Source organism: Notechis scutatus, chromosome 16, assembly GCF_049901735.1.
Source record: "Notechis scutatus isolate UNSWTSFEM ecotype Mainland chromosome 16, rNotScu1.2, whole genome shotgun sequence".
Lineage (NCBI taxonomy): Eukaryota > Metazoa > Chordata > Lepidosauria > Squamata > Elapidae > Notechis > Notechis scutatus.
The window spans coordinates 7,007,957-7,025,000 of NC_142024.1; the positions used below are offsets into that span (position 1 = coordinate 7,007,957).

The window sequence follows — 17,044 nt, forward strand, 5'->3', positions numbered from 1 at the left end:
AGGCCCTTGCCCTGCCAGCAAGGATTGGCAGTGCCCCATCTGGGCATCCCAGAAACCTCCCTGCCCCCTTGTCCTCCGAACAGCTGCCGTCTCCTGCGGGCAGATAGGAGCCGGGCACACAAGGCTAAACTCTGTCCTTGGGCCGCCAGAAGTGGCAACGTGTCCCCTGGCTCGGAAAGGCATAAAAGGGGCTGCAGCTACTTCCTCTGTCCCACAGGGTCACTCTGCCATCAGCATGTGGAGGCTCCTTGTCGCGTTCCTGCTGGCCGCCGAGGGTAAAGCCCAGCACCTGGGCAGGGGCACCTGGCACCTTCTTGGGCTCCCGGAAAAGCCGGAGAATGAGGGTCCCCCATGCTGGCGGTTGGCTTTTCCTGCTTCCTTCAGCTGGGCTGGAAGAATCTCCTTTCCTTTCTCCCAGGCCACTGGACATCAGCCCTGACTCCCAGGAATGGGGGGGTCTAGCACTGGGCAGTGCTTGGAGGGTGACGGGCTGTTCAGCCAAGGCAGGTGTGGGGTGAGGTGGGGCAGGTTGACAGGCTGCTGTTGTAGCAGGGACACCAGCTCTCCTTCCTCAGCTTCAGGCATTGAACAGGCATTTGTAGAAGAGGTGGTAGCAGCTGGGTAGCTGAGGAATTTGGGGAGTTGAAGTCCACATGGGAATTCTGGGAGTTAAGTCCACAAGTCTTAAACTTGCCAAGTTTGATGTAGACAGTTAGTGGCCAGGAAAACATGGGAAACAGTCCTTGGAAAGGCAACTCCGTGTGACGAGATCGTGTGATTTCTCTCCCCGCTTCCGCTCAGCCCATGGCTGTGGAGAACCCGCCTATCCCCCCGTCCGAAACGGGAGGGTAGTGAACGGAGAAGATGCCATTCCTTACAGCTGGCCCTGGCAGGTAAGTAGTAGGCGATCCCTCCAACTCCTAGTAGCTGCACCAGAAAGGCAGAGAGAGGAGGTGTGGGGGGGTGTTGAAGAAAAGCCGCTCACCCCAGCTACAGACCATGAAGAGTGTTTTTTGGAGGGGGGAGAAGAAGGTCTGGGTGGGCAACATTAAGAAGTCCACCCCTTCCCTTGTTTGCCACAGGTGTCACTGCAATACCAGGCTGGAGACTCCTTCTACCACACCTGTGGGGGGAGCCTCATCCACCCCAACTGGGTGATGACCGCCGGGCACTGCATCCAGTGAGTCCCCTCGGGCACCTTGGCGCTCCTGGTGTGGGGCTGGGGGAGTGGGCACAGGGCAGGTGAAGGAGCCACTCCTTAATGGAGGGCTGAAGGAGGCGCAGAGTCTCACTCTGTTGCCCCCCTCTCTCAGTCGACACCTCCGCTACAAAGTCGTTCTGGGTGAATATAACCTGGCCAAGGTGGAGGGCCCAGAACAGGAGATTTTGATCAACCCCGAGGACATCTTCGTGCACCCCGGCTGGAACCCCAACTGCATCTCCTGCGGGTGAGTAGAACCGTCCCTGTTCCAAAGGAGGCGGCTGGCAGGAGTGGGTGGGTGTCTTCTTGCAAAGATAATCCCAGGTGGAGAAGGAAAAAGCCCCCTCCTCACCACCGTCACCGCCTCTTCTTCCAGGGACGACATCACCCTGATCAAACTCTCCCGCCCGGCCGTTCTCAACGACAAGGTGCAGCCGGCGTGCCTCCCCCCACAAGGAGAGGTGCTCCCCAACCATGATCCCTGCTACATCACTGGCTGGGGCACGCTCTACAGTAGGTCCCGGCTGAGGGGGAGGTGCGCGCGGGAATAGCAATAAACACAGCCTTCTCTAAGCGGTTGTTGATTCAGCCTCTTGGCCCCCAAAGAATCCAGGTCTTTGTTTTACCCACCTCAGAAGGTGAGGGGGAAAAAGAAAGCTCAAAGCAGGGGAGATTGCAACAATTGGATTGGGGGGGGGGGGGGGGAAACAATCTAAACGGAAGGGAGGGAGGGAGGGAGGGGGGGGGGAGGGAGGGAGGAGGGGGGGAGAAAAAAAAAAAAAAAAAAGTGAGAGAGAAATAGCAAGAGAGAAAGAGAGCACTTAGACTTATATACTGCTTCACGGTGTTTTACAGCACTCTCTAAGCGGTTTACAAAGTAAGCCTCTTGCCCCCCCAAACAATCTGGGTCCTCATTTTATTCATTTTACATTTAAGGATGGAAGGCTGAGTCCACCTTGAGCTGATCAGGATCAAACTGCTGACAGTGGGCAGAGTTAGCCTGCAGTACTGCCCTCTAACCACTGGGCCACCATGGAAAGAGCGAAGCCATTCACCAGGGGTGGGGGGAAATTTTTCTCTTCCAGCTGGAGGCCCCATGCCTGACATCCTTCAGCAGGCGCTTCTGCCAGTCGTGGACTATGCACATTGCTCCCAGCCAGACTGGTGGGGGACCTACGTCACGGAGAGCATGGTGTGTGCCGGTGGGGACATCAAATCCGGATGCAACGTGAGTAGATGCCGGCAGGGGTCAGGCATACAGTCTGGGGTTCAGAGATTGGGGCCAAGGAAGCTGGAATCACCTTTCCTGGATTAGCAGACCTGGCCTTCCCACCCCAACCCAATCAGAACAGAGCCGGAAGGGACCTTGGAGGTCTTCTAGTCCAACCCCCTCTTCGAGCACGAGTCCCTATGCCATTCCAGACAAGTCCCTCTCTTCTTAAGAACCTCCAGGGGTGGCACTGTGGGGGATTAGGCTGCCCCTTGCTGCTTCATTGCATGCCGGGACCAAAAGGGGAGTCGAGGGAGAAATCCCTCCGAGGATCCAGTCCCTGAGCAGGTGGGGCTCTGTAAGCAACAGCCACCTCCCTGGGAGAGGGCAGGAGAGAGGTATTTTTGCACGGATGACTGAGGAACACAAGGGTCAGGGTTCACTCCACATTTCAGGGTGACTCCGGGGGCCCCCTCAGTTGCCCAGCTGCTGACGGCCGGTGGTACGTTCATGGGGTGACCAGCTTCGGCTCTGGCTGGGGTTGCAACACCCTGCAGAAGCCCACCGTCTTCACGCGTGTCTCTGCTTTCATCCCCTGGATCGAGCAGGTATTGCCCAGCCCCCATATCAGAGGGGAGGGTGGGTGGGTGGGGAGCATGGAGAGCCCCTCTTTCCCTCTTCGGAGCTCCGGTGTCCGTCCCTTCCCCTCCAAGGGGAGAATTATATGACATTTACACTTGGTCTTCCAAACCGCCCTTCCCTTTTTCCACACCTCGGCCAAGTGAGAGAAACCAAGCTTTGTGGGTCAGGCCGGGGTTCTTGCACGCTCACCAACCAGCGTCCCCTCACACAACTCCTTAATGCCAGATATCGGTTTTGCTTTGCAGATCATTTCCAGCTATTCCCGCTAAGCAGAAACGTGTGTGGCGTTTCCAGATTGGGCTCTGCTTGTATACAAAAATAATAATAATAATAAATATCTTCCTGGCCTGCACCACGTTGTCTTCTTCTTCTTGGTCTTGGTTGACTCCTCTCCACTGTCTTTTGGTCAGGGGACACACACACTGTTCTGACCCAGGCTTCGTCAAACGTAATTAAACACAAACTAATCTAACAGATAAAAGGATATTGACATTAGAAGGTTACGAGTTACAAATTGGCGGCATGCGTTTCTTTGGGATGGGAAGAGTAAATACTTCCAAAGACATTGGGTGAGAAACACTCTCTTATCCATTTGGGAGAATCTAAAAAAGAACTACTATATGAAGGTGCCATTATGGTTTTTGACAATGGAAGCATTAATATATCTCAAGGCCTTGGATCTTAATAAAATGATAAAATATAGAGATTTGTTAAATGAAAAGGGGGAATTAAAAACGCAGAATCAACTAGAATTACAGGGAATTGAAATAAGATGGTGGCCCTACATGCAAGTTCAAACTCGTTACAAAAAACATAAAGAACAATTTAATTTTTACACAACTCAGCAAGAGCTAGTCAAACTATTACAAGGCGTTGAGGAAAAAAATGATTAGTAAAAAATGAAAGAAGAAACTGTTAAAGAAAGTATGATAACCTGGGCTAAAAATATAGGCCACAGCATTAATTTGGAACAGTGGGAACGTATTTGGCAAGTAAATTATAAATTAACATTGTCGGTCTCTTATAAAGAGAATGTATATAATATGTTTTACCGCTGACACCTCCCACCAGCCAGAATTGCCAAAATGTTTCCAAATATGATACCCAAAGGTTGGAGATGCAATCATAATCAGGGAACATACTTCCATATGTGGTGGATGTGCCCTCATCCACAGAGATACTGGCAAAAAATTAGATCATGGTTAGAGGAAATAACGAAACAGAGAGTGAAATTTAAACCAGAAATCTTCTTATTAGGAATGTTAGAACCTAACATGCACAGAAAATACCAATATGTGATGCTCCATATAATAACGGCGGCCAGAATTTCTTTTGCCCAAAATTGGAAGCAGGCTACGATCCCCCCCAGGAGCCACAATTATTAATAAGATATATCAATACACAGAGATGGATAGATTAACAAAATTACTGAAGGATAAAGGAGAATATTATAAAATATGGGATGTTTGGTACGAATGGAGAAGAATAAGACGCAAAGGCGTCAAATGATGCATGTAATACTATAAAACTACTAAACAAAAAGGTTTTCCTGTAAATAAAAGTAAATAAAAATGTATACATGTATAAAATGCCTAGAATGATGAAGGATCAAATACAGAGATGTATAACATGTTAATAGAAGATATTTACAATGTAAACACTGCTATAGGAATGTTGTAAAGAGCGGAAATTTGTTTTTAAAAGTTAAAACATTGAATAAATAAATTTATTTTAAAAAACCCACAAACTTGGTAGAAAAGCAAAACCTATTTTATTGGAACGCTGGGAATTACTTTCATTCCCAGCCAGGACTAATCTTAAACAGTTTCCCAAGATAGGCACACACCTTTCGGTGCTCTGGAATGCTGCCAAAAACAGAAGTCTCCAATTAACTATAACAGAAACCACCTAAAATACCAGAAAAAAAAACCAACCAGAGTTCACAGAGCTTCCAGGAGGACTCGGAATCTATCGAACTACTTTGCTTCCTGCAAAGATTTTGACATTGAGGTCTGACTTTTATCCCTTATGCAAGGGGCAATCAGCTCCTAGTCCTCCTCCCGAGTCGCCCCTTCTGTTCCAGCTGTTCTTGCCTTCTGTGCACACGCGCACTGGGAACAGGCTCCCCTGGGTCCTCTGCTTCGCTGCTGCCAGACTCCAAAGCTCCGGAGTCAGCACCCCACTCCCAGATGGTCCTGGCCCCATTCCTGCGTCTGACACAGAACCCTTGTCCGAGTCCTCCCCAGACTCCCTGACCGGTCCGCTTTCTTCCTAACTGTCCGATTCCGCTGCCGTCTGCATCATCTGCCGGCGAACCACAACACGCGCCACGATGAGGCTTCAATTCCCTGATCCCCTCGCCCTCTCTGACTCTGGCTGGTGATGGGTGTGCAAAGCGCGACAGAACTAAACCCACATGATGCCTACAGAAGCTCATCGAAAGATTCAAATAAAGGGAAAACCTTTTACTAGCTTTACAGGAGAATCACTAGTTAGTACAACCTTTTGGTAGGAAGAGGAGTATGAAGAGTTCCCGTATCGGATGTGCACGACAAGCAAGAATAAAAGCAGGAAATAAATAAATACATAAATAGGTTCATAAGACCCATAAATTTAAGGAGAAGAGAGTGCTGAATCCAGAAGGTTCATTTCTGAGTGGTGGGTAGTAATTCATCTGCCTCTCCTTTTTAATGAAAAATATGTACCTGTGCAATACACACACACACATACCCCTTAGGGGTTAATTTCAACAGACCAGATAAGTATTCTCTTTTTTCTCTCACACCACTTTGGACCCACATTCAATGTGTGTTTCATCCTCTGTGATGGCCATAAATTTCAAGAGCCGCCTCCTCTGAGCTCCACCAGAAGGCAAGAGAGAGAGGGAGGGAGAAAGAGAGAGAAAGAAAAAGAGAAAGGGAGGTAGGGAGAAAGAGAACTAGTGAGAAAGAGGGAGAGGGAGAAAGAAAGAAAAAGAGAGAAAGAAAGAAAAAGCAGGAGAGGAGAGAAAAAGAGGCAGAAAAAGAGTGGGAGAGAAAGAGAAAAAGAAAGAATAGAGAAAGAGAACAAACAGAGAAAGAGGGTGAGAGAAAAGGAAAAAGGAAGTAGAGAAAGAAAGAAAGAGAAAGAGGGAGAGAAAGAGAGGGAGAGAGAGCAAGAGAGAGTGACTGGAGGCTAAAACATATGAAGAACCGTTGCAGGAACTGGGCCTGGCTAGTCTAGGGAAGAGAAGGACCAGGGGAGACAGGAGAGCAGCCTTCCAATATTTGAGGGGCTGCCCCAGAGAGGAGGAAGGGGGTCAAGCTATTCTCCAAGGCACCTGAAGGTCAGACAAGGAACAATGGATGGAAACTGATCCAGGAGAGATTCAACCTGGAAATAAGGAGAAACTTTCTGACAGTGAGAGCAATCAACCCATGGAACAGAAGTTGCATTCAGATATGTGGGAGCTTCATCACTGGAGGCTTTCCAGAAGAGATTAGACTGCCATTTGGTGTAGGGTCTCCGCTGGGCTGGGGTGGGGGCGGTGGGACTAGATGATCTACAAGGTCCCTTCCAACTCTGTTATCTGTTATCTGTAAGATAATCTGTTAATTATCTGTTATCTGTTATCTGTAAGTTGTGGGAGCTTCATCACTGGAGGCTTTCAAGAAGAAACCAGATTGCCATTTGCCAGAAATGGTGTAGGGTCTCCTGCTTGGGTGGGGGGTTGGACTAGATGACCTACAAGGTCCCTTCCAACAGATTAGCAATCTACTAGCTAATAGGCTGGAGAATTCAGGCTTAAAGTTGCCAAGGTGGGAGACCCCTGGTCCAGAACACACTGTTCAGTCTTCCAGACAGATATGCACCCCCCCGCCCCCATTAAACCTTATCACGCTCGCCTCTCTCAGCCGGACTGAAGGTTATGGGGTGCAGTCGAAGAGGGGAGGCCGAGAGGAGAGGCTGGGACGGAGCAGCCTGTGTGCGCCCCGCTCTCTCCTCATGATTCCTGCAGCCGCCAAGGCCTTTTGGCAAAGCAACCGTGTTTATCGCCGCAGGCGTCAAATAACTGCACTTTTCTCCTCTAAGTCGGAGTTTTTTTTTTCACTACCAGATCGGCTGAACCGTGCCAAACCGGGAGCATACCACCACTGCCCCAGGTAGAGGTTAACCGGAGTAAGGCCAGAAGAAATGCTTCACACAGTGGGGCCCATCAGGCCCTTGCCCTGCCAGCAAGGATTGGCAGTGCCCCATCTGGGCATCCCAGAAACCTCCCTGCCCCCTTGTCCTCCGAACAGCTGCCGTCTCCTGCGGGCAGATAGGAGCCGGGCACACAAGGCTAAACTCTGTCCTTGGGCCGCCAGAAGTGGCAACGTGTCCCCTGGCTCGGAAAAGGGGCGGAATAAAAAGGGACTGCAGCTATTCCTCTGTCCCACAGGGTCACTCTGCCATCAGCATGTGGAGGCTCCTTGTCGCGTTCCTGCTGGCCGCCGAGGGTAAAGCCCAGCACCTGGGCAGGGGCACCTGGCACCATTTTGGGCTCCCAGGAAAGGAAGAGAATGAGGGTCTCCCATGCTGGCGGTTGGCTTTTCCTGCTTCCTTCAGCTGGGCTGGAAGAATCTCCTTTCCTTTCTCCCAGGCCACTGGACATCAGCCCTGACTCCCAGGAATGGGGGTGGGGTCTGGCCCTTGGAGGGTGAAGAGGTGGGTGGAGGTGGGGCAGGTTGCCAGGCTGTTGTAGAAGCAGGGGCACCAGCTCTCCTTCCGCAGCTTCAGGCGTTGAATTGGCACTTGCAGGAGAGGGGGTAGCGGCTGGGCACCAACAACCCACCTCTCTCTCGCACAAGGTTGACTAGTCACTCATGGAGTGTCTTGGGTGTGGCTACCCACCCAGGTAGAGCAGGGGGTCTTCATACTTGACAGCTTTAAGACTTGTGGACTTCAACTCCAGAATTCCTCCTCCAGTCCATCTTAACTCGGGAATTCTGGGAATCAAAGTCCACATGGGAATTCTGGGAGTCGAAGTCCACCAGTCTTAAACTTGCCAAGTTTGAAGACCCTTGTCCTAAAGAAATGTTCTTAACCTTGGCAACTTGAAGGCATGTGGACTTCGACTCCCAGAATTCCCTAGACAGTTAGCTGGGGAATTCTGGGAATCAAAATTCACATGGGAATTCTGGGAGTCGAAGTCCACCAGTCTTAAACTTGCCAAGTAGCCTGGAAGCCATGGGAAACAGTCCTTGGAAAGGCAACTCCGTGTGACGAGATTGTGTGGTTCTCCCCCTTTCTGCTCAGCACACGGCTGCGGAGAGCCCGCCTACTCCCCCGTCCGAACCGGGAGGGTAGTGAACGGAGAAGATGCCATTCCTTACAGCTGGCCCTGGCAGGTAAAAGGGGGGTGGGGTTGGGAAAAAGTTGCTCACCCCAGCTACAGACCATGAAGAGTGATTTTTGGAGGGGGGAGAGGAAGGTATGGGTGGGCGACATTAAGAAGTCCACCCCCTACCTTGTTTGCTGCAGGTGTCCCTGCAATTTGAGGCCGGAGGCTACTACTCACCCCTCTGCGGGGGGAGCCTCATCCACCCCAACTGGGTGATGACCGCTGCACACTGCATCTTGTGAGTCTCTTCAGGCACCTTGGCGCTCGTGGAGTGGGGCACAGGGCAGGTGAAGGAGCCACTCCTTCATGGAGGGCTGAAGGAGGCCCAGAGTCCCCCCATCTCACTCTGTTGCCCCCCTCTCTCAGTCCACAGTACCAAAACAAAGTCGTCCTGGGGGAATATAACCTGGCCAAGGTGGAGAGCCCGGAACAGGAGATTTTGATCAACCCCGAGGACTTCTTCGTGCACCCTGGCTGGAACCCCAACTGCATCTCCTGCGGGTGAGTAGAACCATCCCTGTTCCAAAGGAGGCAGCTGGCGGTGTGTGGGTGTCTTCTTGCAAAGATAATCCCAGGGGGAGGGAAGGAAAAAGACCCCTCCTCACCACCGTCACCGCCTCTTCTTCCAGGAACGACATCGCCCTGATCAAACTCTCCCATCCGGCCGTTCTCAACGACAAGGTGCAGCCAGCGTGCCTCCCCCCACGAGGAGAGGTGCTCCCCGACTATTATCCCTGCTACATCACTGGCTGGGGCACGCTCTACAGTAGGTCCTGGCTGGGGGGAAGGTGCGCGCGGGAATAGCAACAGCACAGCCTTCTCTAAGAGGTTGTTGTGTCAGCCTCTTGGCCCCCAAAGAATCCGGGTCCTTGTTTTACCCACCCCGGAAGGATGGAAGGATGAGTCCACCTTGAGCTGGTCAGGATTGAACTGCTGACAGTGGACAGAGTTAGCATGGAATACTGCATTCTAACAGGAAGGAAGGAAGGAAGGAAGGAAGGAAGGAAGGAAGGAAGGAAGGAAGGAAGGAAGGAAGGAAGGAAGAAGGAAGGAAGGAAGGAAGGAAGGAAGAAGGAAAGAAAGAAAGAAACAAAGAAAGAAAGAAAGAAAGAAAGAAAGAAAGAAAGAAAGAAAGAAAGAAAGAAAGAAAGAAAAAAAGTGAGAACAAAAGGGGTAGAAATAGCAAGAGAGAAAGAGAGCACTTAGACTTATATACTGCTTCACGGTGTTTTACAGCCCTCTCTAAGCGGTTTACAAAGTAAGCCTCTTGCCCCCCAAACAATCTGGGTCCTCATTTTATTCATTTTACATTTAAGGATGGAAGGCTGAGTCCACCTTGAGCTGATCAGGGTCAAACTGCTGACAGTGGGCAGAGTTAGCCTGCAATACTGCCCTCTAACCACTGGGCCACCATGGAAAGAGCGAAGCCATTCACCAGGGGTGGGGAAAATTTTTTTCTCTTCCAGCCGGCGGCCCCATGCCTGACAACCTTCAGCAGGCGCTTCTGCCAGTCGTGGACTATGCACATTGCTCCCAGCCGGACTGGTGGGGATCCACGGTCAAGCAGAGCATGGTGTGTGCCGGTGGGGACATCAAATCCGGATGCAACGTGAGTAGATGCCTGCAGGGGTCCCGCATACAGTCTGGGGTTCGGAGATTGGGGCCAAGGAAGCTGGAATCTCCTTTCCTGGATTAGCAGCCCTGGCCTTCCCACCCCAACCCAATCTGAACAGCACCGGAAGGGACCTTGGAGCAGTGGTGGGATTTAGCCGGTTCGCACCAGTTTGGGAGGACCGGTTGTTCACTTTCTGAGCTGTTTGGTGAACTGGTTGTGGGTAGAAATCATTAGGGCAGAGAACCGGTTGTTACAGTGTTTGAATCCCACCATTGCTGTGGAGGTCTTCTAGCCCAACCCCCTCTTCGAGCAGGAGTCCCTATGCCATTCCAGACAAGTCCATCTCTTCTTAAGAACCTCCAGGGGTGGCACTGTGGGGGATTAGGCTGCCCCTTGCTGCTTCATTGTGTGCCTGGATCAAAAGGTGAGTTGTGGGAGAAATCCCTCCGAGGATCCAGTCCCTGAGCAGGGGGGGCTCTGTAAGCAACAGCCAACTCTCTGGGAGAGGGCAGGAGAGAGGTATTTTTGCATGGATGACTGAGGAACACAAGGGTCAGGGTTCATTCCCCATTTCAGGGTGACTCCGGGGGCCCCCTCAGTTGCCCAGCTGCTGACGGCCGGTGGTACGTTCACGGGGTGGCCAGCTTCGTATCTGCCCGGGGCTGCAACGTTCTGCAGAAGCCCTCCGTCTTCACCCGCGTCTCTGCTTTCATCCCCTGGATCGAGCAGGTATAGCCCAGCCCCCATATCAGAGGGGAGGGTGGGCGGGTGGGGAGCATGGAGACCCCCCTCTTTCCCTCTTCGGAGCTCCCGGTGTCCGTCCCTTCCCCTCCAAGGGGGAGAATTTATATGACATTTACACTTGGTCTTCCAAACCGCCCTTCCCTTTTTCCACACCTCGGCCAAGTGCGGGAAACCAAACTTTGTGGGTCAGGCTGGGGTTCTTGCACGCTCACCAACCAGCGTCCCCTCACACAACTCCTTAATGCCAGATCGTCGGTTTTGCTTTGCAGATCATTTCCAGCTACTCCCGCTAAGCAGAAACGTGTGTGGCGTTTCCAGATTGGGCTCTGCTTGTCTACAAAAACAACGATAATAAATATCTTCCTGGCCTGCAGCACGTTGTCTTCTTCTTCTTCTTCTTCTTCTTGGTCTTGGTTGAATCCTCTCCACTGTCTTTGGGTAGGGGGACACACGCGCCACGATGAGGCTTCAATTCCCTGATCCCCTCGCCCTCTCCGACTCTGGCTGTGGATGGGTGTGCAAAGCGCGACAGAACTAAACCCAGATGATGCCTACAGAAGCTCATCGAAAGATTCAAATAAAGGGAAAAGCTTTTACTAGCTTTGAAAGCGGGTCACTAGTTAGTACACCCTTTCGGTAGGAAGAGTATCCGTATCGGAGCTCCACGAGAAGCAAGAATAAAGGCGGGATATAAATAAATACATAAATAGGTTTTTAAGACCCCCATAAAATTCAAGGAGAAGAGAGCGTTGAATTCAGAAGGTTCATTTCTGAGCCCCGGGTAGTAATTTCTCTGCCATTCTTTTTGAATGAAAATATGTACCTGTGATAGATAGATAGATAGATAGATAGATAGATAGATAGATAGATAGATAGATAGATAGATAGATGATAGATAGACACACACATACACATCCATGCTCCTTAGGGGTTAATTTCTACAGAAACCACATAAGCATTCTTTTTTTTTATCTCACACCACGTTGGACCCACATTCAACATGTGTTTCACCCTCCGTGATGGCCATAAATGTCAGGAGCTGCCTCCTCTGAGATCCACCAGCAGTCAAGAGAGAGAGAGAGAAGGGGGGGAGAAAGAGAGTGAGAGAAAGAGGGGAAGGAGAGAGAAAGAAAAAGAGAGGAAGAAAGAGAGAGAAAGGAAGAGAGGAGAGAAAGAAAGAAAAAGAGGGAGAGGGAGAGAAAGAGGATGAGAGAAAAAGAGAGAAAGAAAGAGAACAAAAAGGAAGAGAAAGATGGAGAAAGGAGAGAAAGAAAAAGGAAGGAGAGAATGAAAGGAGAGGGAGAGAAAGGGAGAGAGGGCAAGAGAGAGTGACTCGAGGCTAAAACATACGAAGAACTGTTACAGGAACTGGGCCTGGGTAGTCTTGTAGGAGAAGGACCAGGGGAGACAGGAGAGCATCTTCCAATATTTGAGGGGCTGCCACAGAGAGGAGGAAGGGGTCAAGCTATTCTCCAAGGCACCTGAAGGTCAGACAAGGAACAATGGATGGAAACTGAACAAGGAGAGATTCAACCTGGAAATAAGGAGAAATGTTTTGACCGTGAGAGCAATCAACGAATGGAACAGAAGTTGTGGGAGCTTCATCAATGGAGGCTTTCAAGAAGAGACTGGACTGCCATCTGTCAGAAATGGTGTAGAGTCTCTTGCTTGGAAGGGGGGCTAGACTAGATGACCTAGAAGGTCCCTTCCAACTCTGTTATCCTGTCATTCCTCCTGCCAGCATTGAGGAAGAGGCTTCGTGGCAGGTCAGCCCGACTCTGTTAAGATGAGGCCGTCCAGGGCTGGCTGCCTGCTGGCTTCACCAAGCCTCGAACCCTCGTCTTTCAGAGTGTGAGGTCTCCCCACCTTGTCTCTGGGCAACTGGGTGCCTTCTCCAAACTGAGACAAGGTTCTAGTCCCTCCTGGCCCCAGCTCAGCAGTGGGATCCTACCTGTTCCGCTACCGATTTGGTGATTGCGTGCATGCCCCTAACACGTGCGCACCTAATGCCCGTGTGCAGCTTTCCACACAGCAACTGAGGCCCGCAGTGCCAATCATCTGAGAGGACAAAGAAAAGCGCAGAGGCTGGTGGGAGGGCTAATCCTGCACTTTTCTCCTCTTAGTCAGAGTTTTTTTTTCACTACCAGTTCGGCTGAACCGTGCCAAACCGGGAGCATACCACCACTGCCCCAGGTAGAGGTTAACCGGAGTAAGGCCAGAAGAAATGCTTCACAGTGTGGGGCCCATCAGGCCCTTGCCCTGCCAGCAAGGATTGGCAGTGCCCCATCTGGGCATCCCAGAAACCTCCCTGCCCCCTTGTCCTCCGAACAGCTGCCGTCTCCTGGGGGCAGATAGGAGCCGGGCACACAAGGCTAAACTCTGTCCTTGGGCCGCCAGAAGTGGCAACGTGTCCCCTGGCTCAGAATGGCATAAAAAGGGACTGCAGCTATTCCATCTGTCCCACAGGGTCACTCTGCCATCAGCATGTGGAGGCTCCTTGTCGCGTTCCTGCTAGCCACTGAGGGTAAAGCCCAGCACCTGGGCAGGGGGCACTTGGCACCTTCTTGGGCTCCCGGAAAAGCCGGAGAATGAGGGTCTCCCAAGCTGCAGAAATCTTTGGCGGTTGGCTTTTCCTGCTTCCTTCAGCTGGGCTGGAAGAATTTCCTTTCCTTTCTCCCAGCTTCAGGCGTTGAATTGGCATTTGCAGGAGAAGTGGCAGCATCTGGGCACCAACAACCCAACTCTTGTACAAGTTGACTAGTACCTTATGGAGTGTCAATACACTCATGTAGAGAGTTAGTGGCCAGGAAGACCAGGGGAAACAGTCTTTGGAAAGGCAACTCCGTGTGACGAGATCATGTGATTTCTCTCCCCGCTTCCGCTCAGCCCACGGCTGCGGAGAGCCCGCCTTTTCCCCCGTCCGAACCGGGAGGGTAGTGAACGGAGAAGATGCCATTCCTTACAGCTGGCCCTGGCAGGTAAGTAGTAGGCGATCCCTCCAACTCCCCAATAGCTGCACCAGAAAGGCAGAGAGAGAGGAAGAGGGGGGAGGTTGGAGAAAAACAGTTCACTCCTGATACAGACCATAAAGAGCATTTTTGGGAGCATAGAGAGGAAGGTGTGGGTGGGGGACAGTAATGAGCCCACCCACCTTCCTGGTTTGCCGCAGGTGTCCCTGCAATACCAGGCTGGAGACTCCTTCTACCACCTCTGCGGTGGGAGCCTCATCCACCCCAACTGGGTGATGACCGCCGGGCACTGCATCTCGTGAGTCCCCTCGGGCATCTGGGTGCTCCTGCTGTGAGGCTGGGGGAGTGGGTATTGGGAAAGGGAAGGGGCTGTGAAGGAGACCCAGCCTCCACAGTCTCATGCTGCTGCCCCCTCCTCTCAGTCCAGAGTACAGCTACAGGGTGGTCCTGGGTGAATATAACCTGACCGAGGTGGAGGGCCCGGAACAGCAGATTTTGATCAACCCCGAGGACATTGTCGTGCACACCTGCTGGGACCCCAGCTGTCTCATCTGCGGGTGAGTAGAACCGCCCCTGCTCGAAAGGAGGTAGTGGGGTGTCTTCTTGCAAAGGAAATCCCAGGGGGAGGGAAGGAAAATAGCCCCCTCACCAACACCGTCGCCGCCTCTTCTTCCAGGAACGACATCGCCCTGATCAAACTCTCCCGCCCGGCCGTTCTCAATGACAAGGTGCAGCTGGCATGCCTTCCCCCATCAGGAGAGCTGCTCGCCAACTATCATCCCTGCTACATCACTGGCTGGGGCATGATCTACAGTAGGTCCTGGCGCGGGAATAGGTGGGCGTGGGAATAGCAATAGCACTTATATACTGCTTCACAGCCCTCTCTAGGCAGTTTACAGAGTCAGCCTCTTGCCCCCCAAACAATCTGGGTCCTCGTTTTACCCACCTCGGAAGGACGGAAGGCTAAGTCCACCTGGTCAGGATCAAACTGCTGACAGTGGGCAGAGTTAGCCTGCAGTACTGCCCTCTAACCACTGGGCCACCATGGAAAGAGCGAAGCCATTCACCAGGGGTGGGGAAATTTTTTTATCTTCCAGCCGGAGGCCCCATGCCTGACGTCCTTCAGCAGGCGCTTCTGCCAGTCGTGGACTATGCACATTGCTCCCAGCCGGACTGGTGGGGAATGGCGGTTAGAGAGAAGATGGTGTGTGCCGGTGGGGACATCAAAGCCGGATGCAACGTGAGTAGATGCCTGCAGGGGTCCCGCATACAGTCTGGGGTTCGGAGATTGGGGCCAAGGAAGCAGGAATCACCTTTCCTGGATTAGCAGCCCTGGCCTTGCCACCCCAATCCAATCAGAACAGCGCCGGAAGGGACCTTGGAGGTCTTCTAGTCCAACCCCCTGTTTGAGCAGGATAGAGTCTCAATATCTTTTTCATAATGTGGTAACCAAAACTGGATGCAGTACTCTAGGTGTGGCCTTACTCAGGCTTTATAGAGTGGTATTAGCACCTCCCTTGATATTGATTGTATCCCTCGGTTAATGCAACTTAGGATTGCATTAGCTTTTTAAAAACCTCCAGGGATGGCACTGTGGGGGATTAGGCTGCCCCTTGCTGCTTAATTGCGTGCCGGGACCAAAAGGTGAGTTGTGGGAGAAATCCCTCCGAGGATCCAGTCCCTGAGCAGGGGGGGCTCTGTAAGCAACAGCCACCTCCCTGGGATACGGCAGTAGAGAGGTATTTTTGCACGGATGACTGAGGAACACAAGGGTCAGGGTTCACTCCACATTTCAGGGTGACTCCGGGGGGCCCCTCAGTTGCCCAGCTGCTGACGGCCGGTGGTACGTTCACGGGGTGACCAGCTTCATCTCGATCTTAGGATGCAACACCCCGCAGAAGCCCACCGTCTTCACCCGCGTCTCTGCTTTCATCCCCTGGATCGAGCAGGTATTGCCCAGCCCCCATATCAGAGGGGAGGGTGGGTGGGTGGAGAGCATGGGAGACCCCCCTCTTTCCCTCTTCGGAGGTCCGGGTGTCCATCCTTTCCCCTCCAAGGGGGAGAATTCATTCCACGTTTCCACTTGGGCGATGCCAGGGTCTTCCAAACTGCCCTTCCCTTTTTTCAGACCTCGGCCAAGTGAGAGAAACCAAGCTTTGTGGGTCAGGCCGGGGTTCTTGCACGCTCACCAACCAGCGTCCCCTCACACAACTCCTTAATGCCAGATATCGGTTTTGCTTTGCAGATCATTTCCAGCGATTCCCGCTAAGCAGAAACGTGTGTGGCGTTTCCAGATTGTGCTCTGCTTGTACATAATAATAATAATAATGATAATAATAATGATAATGATAATAATAATAATAATAATAATAATAATAATAATAATAATAATAATAAACATCTTCCTGGTCTGCAGCACGTTGTCCTCTTCTTCTTCTTGGTCTTGGTTGAATCCTCTCCTCTCCACTGTCTTTTGGGCGGAGACACTGTCTTTGGGTGGGGGGACACATGTGCCACGATGAGGCTTCAATTCCCTGATCCCCTCACCCTGTCTGACTCTGGCTGATGAAGTGTGTGCAAAGCGCGACAGAACTAAACCCAGATGATGCCTACAGAAGCTCATTGAAAGATTCAGATAATAGGGAAAACCCTTTATTAGCTTTGAAAGAAAATCACTAGTTACTACACCCTTTCGGTAATAAGACAAACCGGACGTCCGCGACAAGCAAGAATAAAGGCGAGATATAAATAAATACATAAATAGGTTTTTAAAACCCCCATAAATTTAAGGAGAAGAGAGTGCTCAATTCAGAAGGTTTATTTCTGAGTGCTGGGTAATAATTCAACTGCCTCTCTTTTTTAATGAAAATATGTAGCTGAGATAGATAGATAGATAGATAGATAGATAGATAGATAGATAGATAGATAGATGATAGATGATAGATGATAGATGGATGGACGGATGGATGGAAGGACAGACAGACAGACACTCACACCCTTAGGTGTTAATTTCTACAGAGACCACATAAGTATTCTCTTTTTTCTCTCACACCACTTTGGACCCACAGGTAACGTGTAATTCAGTGGTGAAATGCTACTGGTTTGCCCCAGTTTGCCCGGTAGAATCCCACAACTGGTGTGTTTCATCCTCTGGGATTGCCATAAAGAGCTGCGTCCTCTGAGCTCCACCAGCAGGAAAGAGAGAGTGAGAGTGAGAGAGAGAAAAAGAGAGAGAAGAAAGAGGGAGAAAGAAAGAGAAAGAAAAAGTGAGAAAGGGAAAGAGGGAAAGAGAGAAAGAAAA

General features: G+C 51.3%; 3 protein-coding genes across 3 annotated transcripts; all 3 read left to right on the top strand.

Annotated features, from left to right (window-relative positions):
• The first annotated feature begins 212 nt into the window (after positions 1-212).
• Positions 213-3,405, top strand: LOC113432413 (proproteinase E-like). Its single transcript, XM_087944587.1, has 8 exons — positions 213-275; positions 802-893; positions 1,083-1,180; positions 1,314-1,448; positions 1,578-1,714; positions 2,287-2,429; positions 2,867-3,019; positions 3,299-3,405. The coding sequence occupies exons 1-8, from the start codon at positions 236-238 to the stop codon at positions 3,320-3,322; spliced, it is 822 nt and encodes a 273-aa protein (XP_087800713.1). The 5' UTR covers positions 213-235; the 3' UTR covers positions 3,323-3,405.
• Positions 3,406-7,491: 4,086 nt separating this feature from the next.
• Positions 7,492-11,067, top strand: LOC113432151 (proproteinase E-like). The gene is made up of 8 exons (XM_087944588.1): positions 7,492-7,531; positions 8,331-8,422; positions 8,556-8,653; positions 8,782-8,916; positions 9,045-9,181; positions 9,882-10,024; positions 10,607-10,759; positions 11,044-11,067. The coding sequence occupies exons 1-8, from the start codon at positions 7,492-7,494 to the stop codon at positions 11,065-11,067; spliced, it is 822 nt and encodes a 273-aa protein (XP_087800714.1).
• Positions 11,068-13,258: 2,191 nt separating this feature from the next.
• On the top strand, positions 13,259-16,012 carry LOC113432050 (proproteinase E-like). The gene is made up of 8 exons (XM_087944721.1): positions 13,259-13,298; positions 13,661-13,752; positions 13,944-14,041; positions 14,166-14,300; positions 14,420-14,556; positions 14,841-14,983; positions 15,540-15,692; positions 15,989-16,012. Exons 1-8 carry the CDS (start codon positions 13,259-13,261, stop codon positions 16,010-16,012), a joined length of 822 nt encoding a protein of 273 aa, XP_087800847.1.
• Positions 16,013-17,044: the final 1,032 nt, after the last annotated feature.

Bases quoted from the DNA above. Each gene is read 5' to 3' on its own strand.
- LOC113432050 (XM_087944721.1), top strand. From the start codon at position 13,259: ATGTGGAGGCTCCTTGTCGCGTTCCTGCTAGCCACTGAGG. The intron at 13,753-13,943 runs GTAAGTAGTAGG...GGTTTGCCGCAG, and splicing joins CTTACAGCTGGCCCTGGCAG to GTGTCCCTGCAATACCAGGC. The intron at 14,557-14,840 runs GTAGGTCCTGGC...TTTATCTTCCAG, and splicing joins TGGCTGGGGCATGATCTACA to CCGGAGGCCCCATGCCTGAC.
- LOC113432413 (XM_087944587.1), top strand. From the start codon at position 236: ATGTGGAGGCTCCTTGTCGCGTTCCTGCTGGCCGCCGAGG. The intron at 1,715-2,286 runs GTAGGTCCCGGC...TTTCTCTTCCAG, and splicing joins TGGCTGGGGCACGCTCTACA to CTGGAGGCCCCATGCCTGAC. The intron at 3,020-3,298 runs GTATTGCCCAGC...TTTGCTTTGCAG, and splicing joins TCATCCCCTGGATCGAGCAG to ATCATTTCCAGCTATTCCCG.
- LOC113432151 (XM_087944588.1), top strand. From the start codon at position 7,492: ATGTGGAGGCTCCTTGTCGCGTTCCTGCTGGCCGCCGAGG. The intron at 8,654-8,781 runs GTGAGTCTCTTC...CCCCTCTCTCAG, and splicing joins ACCGCTGCACACTGCATCTT to TCCACAGTACCAAAACAAAG. The intron at 10,760-11,043 runs GTATAGCCCAGC...TTTGCTTTGCAG, and splicing joins TCATCCCCTGGATCGAGCAG to ATCATTTCCAGCTACTCCCG.